Source organism: Anopheles ziemanni, chromosome 3 (assembly GCF_943734765.1).
Source record: "Anopheles ziemanni chromosome 3, idAnoZiCoDA_A2_x.2, whole genome shotgun sequence".
Taxonomy (NCBI): domain Eukaryota; kingdom Metazoa; phylum Arthropoda; class Insecta; order Diptera; family Culicidae; genus Anopheles; species Anopheles ziemanni.
The window spans coordinates 45549079-45562163 of NC_080706.1; the positions used below are offsets into that span (position 1 = coordinate 45549079).

Here is a 13085-nt window from a genome sequence, read left to right on the forward strand (position 1 = left end):
TGTTTCATCCCCATACAAAAATGGAGGACGTTTGTTCGCGCGGAGGACGTTTTGAGAACGATATTTCGAGCTGCCTAGCGGGTAGTCAGTATATTTTTCCATGGTAGTGTCTGGAGTTATGCAATGGCTGGCAAACCCATCAAGCAAAATCATAATCCATCCATCGAGTATAACTCGGGGTCCACACTACAGCGCGACGTCCCGTCACAAAACGCGACGTCGCCTGACAGGCGGCTGAACTCCATACAAAAAAAAATGTCGCACAAATCGCGCTAGTGTAGAAACAGCGAAAAATGCGACGTCGCGATAGCTCTTGTCAAATGTCAATTCGAAACGAAAACAAACCGACAGCTGCACAAAACGTAAACAAACCGAATCACAAACGCGAACAAAACCCAGCCAGCAATATCTGTCAAAAACATAGGCGAGGGCGAGTAGAAGGAAAATCCCCGCCGCAAGCGGACTGTCGATGTTTGAATGTATGCATGGGACGGCGATGAATTCAGTGCAAGAGGAGCTTTCGATATGGGCATTACACGAGACGCCATATTTGCCCACCTTTGCGTTGTGAATTGTGATCGACTAAACATGTTTCTGAGTAATTTCAATTTTAAATATGTGATTTAGTGTTCTTTTCGTGATCAGTAGTGTTATATATGTGAAGCAGATGGAATAATGAACAGCCGCGTTTGCTGTTTGTGTTTTGGAAGGCAGCTGCCGGCAGCTGTTCTTTGGCGCTGAGCTGTCCCGGATGACTCTCAACCGCTGCAGCCGATAGAGAATGCATCGTCCGTATCACATATCCCAGCATTCTGGCGCTGTGCTGAGCAAGAGGCCTCTCAACAGATGCAGCCAAGAAGTCATACCCCGAATCATCCCGGCATTCTGACGCTGAGCTGATCCGGACGCAGAGCGGTACAGTCGATGGAAAAGGCATCTCCCGGATTTTACACGGAGACAGGATGGACATCTTAAGTGTAAACGTATTGTTACCGTAACGAATAGTAATACAGTTGGCCCCCGCAGTACGCGATACTCGATATACGCGAATTCGCAATACGCGATTTTTTAAAACTGACAGCTCATAGCGTTGCTCGAGTTCTGATTAGTCAATTTTACTTTGTTTTGGTAGAATGAAGTTTTTAATATGCATTTTTTAACAGAGATATAACTATGCAATATAAAAAATGGAACACTTATTAGTTATTTGGATAAAAGATATGTTAAATAAGCGGTTCCCTCTCAGTGTCAACTCTTCAATATGAGGTATAAACGATATGGCAGAGGAAATCCGCAATACGCGAAAATTCGATATACGCTATTGCGTTCGGTCCCAAACATTCGCGTACTGCGGGGACCAACTGTATTGTAATTGTAATTGTTGTTATTTGAAATTCAATGTATATTTATTGAAATAAACGAATATATGCATTGAAATTATGAATTTATTATTGACATAAATTGAATAATAATAAAATAAAAAAATGGCTGCCTCTACTGCTTATGTGTGCGTGAAGCAGGTGTTTACATGTGTGCGTGCACCCATCGGCTTGGATTGACGGTCTTTCGTGCTTCCGTTAGACCCGATTGCGGACCGTCACCAAAAATTGACAGATATTGCTGGCTGGGAACGAGCAATATTCTTACTACTTATTTTTAAGCTTCACAAATGTAATTCAGTTATCAAACTCCGTTTTAATTGATATTTTCATCAAAGTTTTTTCGGGTGCCGAAACGTAAACAAACTGCTCTTCAACAAGTAGGAGATGATGTGGAAATATATACTTCCTAGGGTGGGCCAAAATATCGTCGTTGTTTGTTTAAGTTCGTTTTCTCAGTGAATTTCAAACGTGGAAGCGCCAAACTCACTCAGGGTGCATAAAATACGTAGCGAAACAAATATCATGCATTACTACCTCAAAATTCAATAAAAAAATTTTAGCCGAGTTTGAGCCCCAATGAGATGCATATTTCCACATACTCTCCTACCTCTGTCGCGCTTGGCTTGCGCGATTGTTCTGCCGAAACTGGGCTACTTTTGAAACGGGACGTCGCGCTGCAGTGTGGACCCCGAGTAACTGTACAAAAGAAAAATACTTGAATTTTGTTTTTGCTTTTATTATGGATTCCAGGCCTTGTCAATCTGTCCACCAGCGCTCCAGTTATTTGTGCGGATTTATTTTTGGTCGTTCAATTTCCATTTTACGGCATTTAGCGAAAAACAAAAGCACAGGTCTGAAACTTTCACAACTTCATTGTTACTAGTTACTTATACTACTAAAAATATTAGTTTCTGGCTGACGCCACTAGAAGCGCCACAGTAGCGTGCTTTCTTTGGCTAAATTTACTATGGGAAAGGCTTTAAAATGTACAAAAAACAAAGTAGAAGAAGAAGTAACACGACAAATAAAGAAATTACTTAGTTTCATGCATGCAATTTCATTCCATTAGCTTCACGCAATTTCACTCCGCAATCAAAACAATTCCCATGCATGCATCGAACACATACACCATTCATATCATCGACTACGAACAGCGAATCCGTGCTCACACCTGAGTGGAGCAAAATCGTGCGCCGTGATTGGAGAGAGAATTGAACGTCATGGAAAACGATGTCCATTCCTCCTAGGTTAATATTGGATGTTAAATCACGGGCATCGACAACTGACAAATAGCCCAGTGTGATTATTGCACTGACTTCGAGATCGAGACAACATGACGACAAAATAGTAGAAAAAGACGCATTGGTGAGAATCGCTTGGCGCGCTTGGTGTGCGTGCCACCTCTGACTCAACGTTGTGTGCGTGTAATCTGAACCCCCGTTAAGCGGACATCGGGGGGTCCGAAAGAAAAAGGCAAAAAACTGCTCGATTTTCCGCCGTTCGCTGGGTAGCTTCGAACGATTTGAACGAAAACCGGGGCCAGATTGTTTGGTATAACCTTTCGAATGAGCAATCAAGTAACCTTGTTGTGCTGTAGTGCTCAACGGTTTTTTTTACTGCATTTTAAAATTACCAGTAGAAAGAGGCGATAAGATACACTGCCTCACAAAGATGGATGTCGTTCATCGGAATTGATTTGGAATTGGATTTTTAGGCAACATATGTAAAGACAAAAAGGTCAAGGTATATGCAGACTTCTTCTTTTTAATCCCTCGTTTAGAAAAGAAAGCGATCCAGTGATTTGAGCCGTTTTTCTTACCCCCAAATTTAATTCGATTCAAGCGATCCACGATGACTCAACGTATTGCGAGGTTACATGTAGAAGGTTTACGACTACAGCAGAATCTTCCCCAAACAATAGTTACAGCTGCTTGCACAACCATGCACCCACCGTGTCTACGTGCTGCAAGTTGCTCATCGGCACCGTGAAACAAAACGGAACTCCAAGGGGTCTGGATGGAAAAGCTTTTACCAACGTCTCGGCCTACTGAATCGATGGGAGCGCAAGAGAGGCCGCGCAAACACGCGCATATCCTACCAACCGAATGAATCAACGAAACACCCAACAAATTTGTTTTGTTTTTCACCGTTACCATGGTGGCCGCAGCACAGTGAGCGTGTAGAGGTTGTGTTTCCGTCCCGCGGCGCACACACGGATTTCGGTTCGTGAGCTGGCGCGTGCAGTGGTAGGACAGTTGGGCTCGAAGCCGTGCCGCTGTCCTCTAAGAAAAGAAAGGACGAAACAAAAAGAAGTATCCGCTGCGCGGTCAAGTCGTGTGGCAAGAAAACGTGCAAATGTTGTGGTCATCTTCTGTTGTTGCAGGTCCAGTAAATGTCCATTTTGTTCCGGTATCCTTGCGACCGGTGTCGGATAGAGAGCGGACGAGTGAAAACTAGTCGAGAGAGTGGTTTTGCCATCGCGGAATGGGATCCTCCCGGCCTCACCAGCGTATCGGGTTATAGGCGATCGATTTTCACCCGATTCGAGTCCTGCTTTGCAAGGCGACTTCTCAGGAGTTGTTTGCGGTTTGCGGTTCGACGAACATCTCGAAGCGCTAAGAAGATATCCTCGTGACTCTAGAGGTCTATCCGATGGCTAACTATTGGATCAAAACTTGGTTGCTTGGCTCTATCGGGCGGTGCTAGTGTTAACAGTGATGCGTAATTACCACCAACGATCGTATTTAGTGAAAAAGTGTGTATAAAGTAGTGAATACAAAGAAATTCAAAAAGGACATAAAGATCCTTCTCATTACCGCCCGTGCATTCTACGTTTCGAAAGGAGTCATTTGTTACAAGTAAGGCTGCGTATCCAACGTCACCACCGGGAGCTAATACTGGAAGTTCAAAGGAGCAGAAACAACCCACAGCCACTCACAACCGATACCAACGTGGCGGTCCGTATGGACAAATGGTTCGGGGAGAAACGGTTGTGGTTGTTTGGTAATCATCTACCGCTACTACCACGCAGGTAATTTCCAGCTTCACCACGATAATTCCAAACCCCATTATTCCCGTCGTTTCACTTATGTATCCCGAATGCATCGGAACCATTTTCCATTTCCATCCGTCTACTGCGGCGAACCGTCGTAATCATATGATGTAAAAAAATGATGAATTGTATATTCCAGTTTTCCCGACTCCTTTGATATCTACATACTTCATGGAGGGAAATTGTCAAGGAAGGATATGTTTTTTGTTTTCTTTAAAAGAAGAAAAATTACTTTCCAACCAAAGTCGAATAGATCAACCGACAATAATAGAACCGACAGGAAATTTTGCAATCGATCCAATGCTGGCGACCAATAGTTCCGTCAAAACCGAACAAAAATAAAGAGGACTCCCAGGATTGATCCAATGTAGATGTGCTGTATTTCCGTACGGCTTACGACGGCGTTTGTTGTTTACCCGCAAAACAGCTCGAATTATGCTGAAACCTTTTTCCTTCCATTTTTCAACGTTTTGCTATACTTTCTACCGCTTCTTTCCTGCTGCAACCCACGTTTCGTTTGATTCGTGCTTTTTCGTTTCGGTTTTGTTGCTAATGTCGCCCGTGTTGGGGGGACAGGGACTAGATATTGGACGCTTGCAGCGTAGCTAAGGATAATGAGGACGCAGCAGGATGGAGTGCTTTGAACTCCGCGCCACGACATTTTCGCTGGTGTTCGCTTTTCACGGCGCGAGAGAAAATAAACTGCCATGGTTCGGAGCCTCGGAACTACTCTGAGGAGAGAGTGGAGGAGAAGGCAGAGCGAAAAGTACCGGGCTGGGAGGAGGTTAAGGATAAGCGGGTTATTTATTATTCTACACCACCGGTACCCCGTCGTATCGTCGTGGTTCAATAGACCGGAAAGGACAGGCAAAGAATTCGTTCGTTCAAAAAATCACCATCATACGCCAAAGCCTACTATTGAACAACATTGAAAGTGAAATTCAGTGGAGTGAAGAACGCTTTGTTTGCACACGTCGCACATTCGAAAGTGCACGCTTTTCAGTGTTTATTTTGTTGTGTGTTTGGAAAAACAAATCGTTCAACCGCCATCCAGTCAGCAAGCACGTGTTGGTGCGATGGGAACGGGTCAAAATCGATTCCTTGCTTCCGAACAGCGTTTACCAGCGTTGTATGTTCCAGCTGCACCATCACACGGGAACCTACTTTCGGCCGGGGAAAGGAGGTGGTGTGAGGATTGTGGTCGATCCCTGGCCCCCGTTGGCTGGCGTAGTGGTTATTTGGGGAACGCCGGTCGTGGTAGGAGTTTCCGGCACGACGGATCCGTCCGACATGATGTAGACGGTTTCCGCAATCACGATGGCCAGGTTGTTGATCGTTTCCGCCGACACCGAGGTGGCACCCTCCGGTATGTGGATGTCCATATTCTTCTGCGCGCCCAAGCTGGACTGCAGTGGCACCGGAAGTGCCCTCATCGGAGTTCCGGCCACAAACGGGGTGACCACTAGCAGGGCGACAATGAAGGTAAAGGTGGCGTACATTTTGCTTGCAGTTTGGGAGTTTCACGTTTGAATTGAATAACTGAATGGGACCGTCTATGACACAGTACCCGATTCTCAATTCGTTATATATCAAACCCTCAAGGCAGAACATCATTTCTTATCTCAAAACATCAAAAATGGAACATTGCACTAATCACCAGCGTCGAATCAAATCTCGCCATTGGCAGGAGCATGATGTATTGCACATGCCGCAAACAACAAATTACACAAAAATTATCCGGCTTGTGCTAGCTGATAGCACTAGGCGACTTAAGACGCGCGGTACATGCTCAAGATTACTCAGACACTTTGGAATCCGGATCTCCGGCAATCGAAGAAAACGGCAGCAGTAAGGCTTGTTCTCTGTAAGTTGAACCGCCAAAATTCTCAGAAAACAACATTAACATAGTTAAAGCTGTTCATCAATTGCATTTTATTTGTATTGAAACATAATTCTCAATAAGCGTTGAGTAATATGATATTGCCGCCAATGATTCACCGAGACGGCCCGGGGACTCCATGCATGTTCTAGATTTGATTGATGTGTAGGCAACAACTAATGAGCGAACCAAATTTGTCAATGGTGCCATGGCTCATATCCGGAACGCACGAAACCATTATTGCAACCTTTGTAGCTGAGTGTTTTAAGAATTGCAGAAAGTTATAGACTCCAAATCGGGTCACAGTATAGTGGCTTTACCAATGCCACCATTGGTGATCAGTGTGATAAGGCCATAATGTTACTAAAGTATAGGTTTTACGAGGCACCTCAAAACACCTCAAAATGGATTGTTTATACTTGCATTTACACCACAGTAAGAACCTATTATCTACAACACTTTGCTAGAAAATAAGCAAAGAATGACAAATTTGAATTACTTAAAAACAATGGTAATACAATTTGATATTTCATGATTTGATGAACATAATTGGCAGTTAATTAGTTTCATTCAACTCAATTTTTTTTTCCAAAATATACACCCACATTTTTAAGAAACCAAAAATGATATGTTGTTCAATTTACATTTTCATTACAAAAGATTTAAATTATTTTCAAAAAGTTTGCTAAATTTCAACAGTTTCAGTTTCAGTGCACGAAGAAAGATTTTATTCGTTTGCCTAATTTATCCCAGACTGATGAATGTTACAATTTTCTTAAATAACTCCTTCAATCCTTGTTCTGGATCTAGACCGTAAACAACCTTGCCTCTTGATGGCCTTATAATATCCCCTTCGAAACCTGCTAATGATCGACCTCAATGCAACCGTTAGTGCGAAAACGACTGCCTCCCTTCTCGATTTTGCCAGGAACGAAGGATTCACCTCCTTCTGGTGGTTCCGTTTTACATCCGGATCACACTGGCACACACTTAAACGGCTAACTATCCTGAGCTTCAACCGAAAGGCGATGCAACAGTCCACTTCCTTTTGCACGATTCCTTTTCTTCGGACCCCCTTCCTTCACGAACGTCTTAACGGCAGTTTCAACTTTTGACCTTACACGCTAAAACTTCAGAACGCTTGCAGAAGGCCTGCATGAGCCTCATGGGGCGCGACGGGAGAAAATTCTTTTTTGCGTTTGTACAGCTAGAGCAACACACGGGAAAGCATTTCAACTACGCTGGAAGACTGTTGGCTCAAAAGGCGAAAGGTCAACCCAAAAGGCCCGTCCTTTGAAGTGTGGAGGCGTTCGGTACAGTCTAGCGATTCCCTGCTCGACTGGGCCAGTGTTCCACTTCTAGTTTGTCGTGCCGGTTATCATTCATTACCGATACTAATAATCATTGCGCCTGTTCCCTCCCTTTTGAAAAGGGAAAAATACCCTGAAAATGAATACGTGCCTGTAAGACGAGGGCAGTTGTTGGATTCAAAAGTTTTCCCGTCGCGTGATGAGTAAAGTTTTCCGAAGGGTGCTATCGACGATGTTTCGGTCTGTGGCGTGGTTTGGTGACGGACGAATTAAATAAATTATTAACGTTGATGGAGTGATAGATTTATAGGTTGTCTAGTTACGGGTTTTGTCATAAAATATCATCTAAAATGAAGGAAAAAAAGTTTGTTCAAAGGATATTAGGAAATTAATCCCTTCACAGTTTTTTGTTTTTAATACATGTTTGTACATTTTAACTCATTTATGCGATACTAATTGATTAAATTGAACAAAATTTAACACAGCACTGAACTAAATCACAAAAAATCTAAAAAAAACACTGAGACTGTGAAGGGGTTAAACAAGCAATTTCTACAATTCTGTACTTTTTGGCTATTTCCCTGGAATAAAAATTTTGATAATCCTGCTGAAGAGAAAGAGAGGTCGATGCAAAGCTATTTTCTGCACCGCCATTGTTTTGACAGTTGGTTTGAAAAGTGTTTACAAACATTCTTGCATTATGTAGGAGATCTTCTTCTCTCCTTCATCATCTCCTCCTCGGTAGTTATGAGATATGGATCCTGTTGGTCGTCATGATATGGCCCCAATCAAGCGTGAAGGCCTTTCTCACGGCAACCTTCCACTCAACGCCTGAATTATTTGTTCAGTTAAAACTATAAAATATATTAAATTTTCTGTTTTACACAAATATTTCATGAAAAGGTAAATAAAGTTCCGACGCGGGTTTTCCCTCTTTGCACGGTATGCCAGATCTCTTTTTACCGATCTTGGTCCTGCTGGACAAAAATGCATTTTACAAATTCTACGCGGGTGGCTTAATTGTTGGGCTAGGAAATATCGTTTCCGTCTAGAAATTTCTTCAATGTCCTTCCCTTGTATCTTTAATAAAGCAACCGAAACAAAGACCTTCCCCAGACACTTCGCGTGCTGTTGAACCTCCTTCCAGAAACGTCTCATCGTACTAGAATACTTTAAATAATTCATTTTCTTTGTTCGATTCTCTCGCCATTTCTTTTTCTCCTTGTAGCAATCTACCCTTCAGATGGACATCCGGCGAGTCGAAAGCGGAAGGAGTTATCAAAGCCATACAGGAAAGGTAAGACATGGCCACCTATCCTGCGTCACAAGCAGTCTCAAATCTTCGAGCAGTTGGTGACGACACACTCGAGATCGATGACGAAAACGGTGCCTCTGAAACGGACTTTTGGGGCGGATGGTGGAGAGTGTGGAATGGAAGGTTTTTTGGTCACACCGAAAAATGTATATATCGTGCCGTAACACGAACGAATCGAAGGACATTCCGCCTTAGGGTCGGACGAAGCGAAACGATGGTCTTAGGTGTAACTGCAGAATATTACAAGAAGAAACCGTTTTCACAACACACACACACCAGTACCCGGGTATCGATTTTGTTTTGCGTTCCAAGTGTTTCGCTCGCAGGGGCGAACACAGAGGTCCACTACTTATCACACCACAAATCCATCGTTACGGATAGAAGGATTTTCAAGGGACGATGTAGAGCAGAGGTTCCTTCCCTCGGAACTAGAGTTGAGGCGGGCGGTGGATGGTGATTGTGGATTGTTAGGTTTTTTTTCATATCCATACCCTTTACTCGCTCCCTGACATTGAAGGGTCCAACGGCCCCTCGGTTGGGGTCCGTCCAGCCAAGGACTCGTACTTGCTACTCGAAGGACTCGCACGATGTGAAGGATTCGTGGAGGATGAACAAGGATGGCTTCAGCCTTGCCATATCTCCCTTGCTCCATCCTGTGGTTACGTTACCGATGCGTCACCCGACGGTGGGTGAGTAAAAGAGTAGAGGTAGGAGAAAGGGCTTCACCATCTCTTCCCCAGTCACCAATTCGTAGAAAAAGTTTGGGAAAAGTTAGACCGGTCAGGCGATAATTTCATTTCTGCAGGACCCATACAGCAACGCGACTACAAAGTGTGTGGTCCGTCCCTACCCCCCTTTTTACGTACCCCCTCCCGAAATGAAAAAGAAAAACCTAAAGGTAGGAAAATCGGCCGCTCAACCGAGCTGGACAACGGTCACGGCGTTTCAGTTCACGTTGGAGAATGTTCCAGGGAACATTCGCCGTCGTCCGCTCGCGTACGATCTTCCATCACGGCGTTACCGACGATCGTTGTGGCCACAGTCCGGCATCCGAACCGTCAAGCAAAACAGTGCCACCGCTCGCCACCATCACTTACGGCGGCATGTTCGTCCTGTCGACGCTCTTTTCCAGATCACGGGGCAGCAGTAGGATGGACCGGTACGAGAAGCTGAGCCGGCTGGGCGAGGGCTCGTACGGTGTGGTGTACAAGTGTCGCGACCGGGAGACGGGCTCGCTGGTGGCGGTCAAGCGGTTCGTCGAGTCGGAGGACGATCCGGCCATCCGGAAGATAGCGCTGCGCGAGATCCGGCTGCTGAAGAACCTGAAGCACCCGAACCTCGTCTGCCTGCTGGAGGTGTTCCGACGGAAGCGCCGCCTGCACCTGGTATTCGAGTTCTGCGAGCACACCGTACTGCATGAACTGGAGCGACATCCGGAGGTAAGAGAAAAAAAACAGCCAAGTATACTTCTGCGAACAGAAGTGTAACAGATAAAACCATAGTTGCTAGTCGTTCAAGGACCTATTCGCCTATTAAGTATTCGACACGGTGCTGCAAAAATCGATGTACCGACCCTGAGGCAGTTCATGAAGTAGCTCCAAGGCAGACAGAATGTCAATTAACTTGCAAAATGTAAAAGTTCGAGATAGTTTTTAGCTTCTTTGTGAGTTTTGTGGATTGTACTTCTATTTGTTTTACGATTGTAGTATGTTGATCAAATTTATTTAGAGGAAGAATTTTAATGAGCTTGCATTTTTTTAACTTGAACTTTATTCAATAAGCTTGAACAAACCTGACAAACCTTTTTCAAGTCGCCTTTGTTCTGGTGTGATGCTGCCTATTTTTTACCAATATTCTCTACATAGTCTATCAAACGGCAATCGCCTTTCAAAAAAAAAAAGCTATTCCATATGTAGTGTATGTGTAAAAAGTTCAATTTTGTTTTATTTTAATTTTTTCTATGATTTAGATTTCAGCATGAAATTAGAATGTTTGGTCAATAGTAAGAAACCAATTAACCAATTTTCTTTGATAATTTTTTGCATTTTAATACAATCAGTCCTTTTACATATTTTTAATAAGAAAAAAAAATGTATAAGAAGTTGCAGAAATACTAAAATCAGCTTTAATTGGCAAATATTCAAAAGCTTGCTTGAAATGTATTAAAACGAATGTTGTAAATAACCAGTTAACCTCTGTGAGGAATTCTTTTTTTGAAATATTTTAATTAGTTAAATTGTCTGATACAATATAAGTTCGTTTATAGTTTAATTGACAATATACCTCATGATTTCGCACTACCAGTTCTTTTCGTACCGTATGGAAGTGTTTTATATCAGTAATTTATTCGACTTGGTTAAACTAATCTTTTTTCCGGCATTAAATTATTTAACCATAAAATAAATTTCATTTATAACGAATCGTGGCTTAATATAGGTATTTAAAAAAAAATCACTGAACAAAATGTGTGATTAGGATTTAAATGATGAGGGTTAAAGCAAGAAAGCAGCGCCAAAAAGAGATGTGTGATGTTTTAATTTGGCTCTACCTAGTGTACCTTGTTCTCCAGTTTCTTCTAGTTAATAATTTAAAAAAAAAACACACATTTTTTACGATGCAGTGTTTTTGATAAATTTCATTGCCAAGAGTCGATTTGTACATTTTAGTTAATCTTTTGTACATTTTTCATATCATAATTGAGATTTTAAATAATGCAGATTAGTTAATTCTTATGTTAGTCATAAGTACACATGCGAATCGAGAGAGTGTAATTGCTTCAGATTTATAACACAAAATGTATTCACTTTGCCCAGGGTTGCCCGGACAACCTCACCAAGCAGATCACGTATCAAACGATCCAGGGGGTCGCCTACTGTCACAAGCAGGGCTGTCTGCACCGGGACATCAAGCCGGAAAACATCCTGCTCACCGCACAGGGTCAGGTGAAGCTGTGCGACTTTGGATTTGCCCGGATGCTCAGTAAGTAGGCTGTGGAAATTCCAGAATCGAAGCAGAATTAGTCTTTTAATTGCGCTCTTCATTGCAGGTCCTGGCGAAAACTATACAGACTATGTGGCCACCCGGTGGTACCGGGCCCCCGAACTGCTGGTGGGCGACACACAGTACGGGACACCGGTGGACGTGTGGGCCATCGGCTGTGTGTTTGCCGAGCTGGTCCGCGGAGATGCCCTCTGGCCCGGACGGTCCGACGTCGATCAGCTTTACCTGATCCGGCGTACGCTCGGCGATCTACTACCTCGGCATCTGGCCATCTTCAATCAGAATGAATTCTTTAAGGTAAGCGTTCCTTCGGTTAGTCGAGTGGAGATCTTTGTGGAAATGGTTAGATAATGTTAACGAACTTTTTTTTTCTTGTACTTCCATAATCTTCCGGCCTACTTAGGGTATAACTCTTCCCGTTCCGCCAACGCTGGAAACATTGGAAGCAAAAATGCCGTCACGTACCTTAGCCAATCCACTGATGATGGATTTCTTGAAGGTAAGTTGAACTGAAGGTTCCCTTCACTCCTCCCCAAATAAAGTGTTTTCCACTCGACTTAACCCGCTTTACCTCGCTATCTTCTTGGTAGAAATGTCTCGATAAAGATCCTTCGAAGCGTTGGTCCTGCGAGCGGCTGGCGACGCACCCGTACTTTGAGGACTACATCAGCAAGCAGAAGGAGATCGAACAGACGATCACGCTGGAGCAGAAGCAAAACGGCACCCGGGACTTGAAGCCGAAGACGTCCAACACGTCTCTGCCGCAGCTGCCCGGTACCCAGGAATCACGCGTCCCGCAGAAGAACCTATTTCTTCGGTCCGATCACCATTTGCCAACGATCTAAGTTCCCCGGTAACGGATCGCTCGGATGAGACATTTGTTTGTTTATTCTTCATTCCCGTCTGTTTTTTTTTCTCGAGACGATAGCATCCGAACCGAATCGGGTCACATGGCGCACGATGATAAAACAGGCAAATCTGTTTGCGCAAGTGCTGCCAACTACGCATTCTAGAAGCCACACGGGTTCCTACAGGAGTGTCACAAATGGATAGAGCACTCGGCCGGAATATAGGGTTTTCGTTGATCTCTTTTCATTCCACTGAATTATTTACACACACAACTTTTATGTTAAGTGCCGAAAGCTGC

The 13085-nt window shown here is 43.7% G+C and overlaps 1 protein-coding gene across 1 annotated transcript; it reads left to right on the forward strand.

Annotated features, from left to right (window-relative positions):
* Positions 1–4345: 4345 nt before the first annotated feature.
* Positions 4346–12783, forward strand: LOC131287943 (cyclin-dependent kinase-like 4). The gene is made up of 7 exons (XM_058317038.1): positions 4346–4413; positions 8852–8920; positions 10071–10377; positions 11752–11917; positions 11985–12235; positions 12342–12437; positions 12529–12783. Exons 1-7 carry the CDS (start codon positions 4346–4348, stop codon positions 12781–12783), a joined length of 1212 nt encoding a protein of 403 aa, XP_058173021.1.
* The last annotated feature ends 302 nt before the right edge of the window (positions 12784–13085 follow it).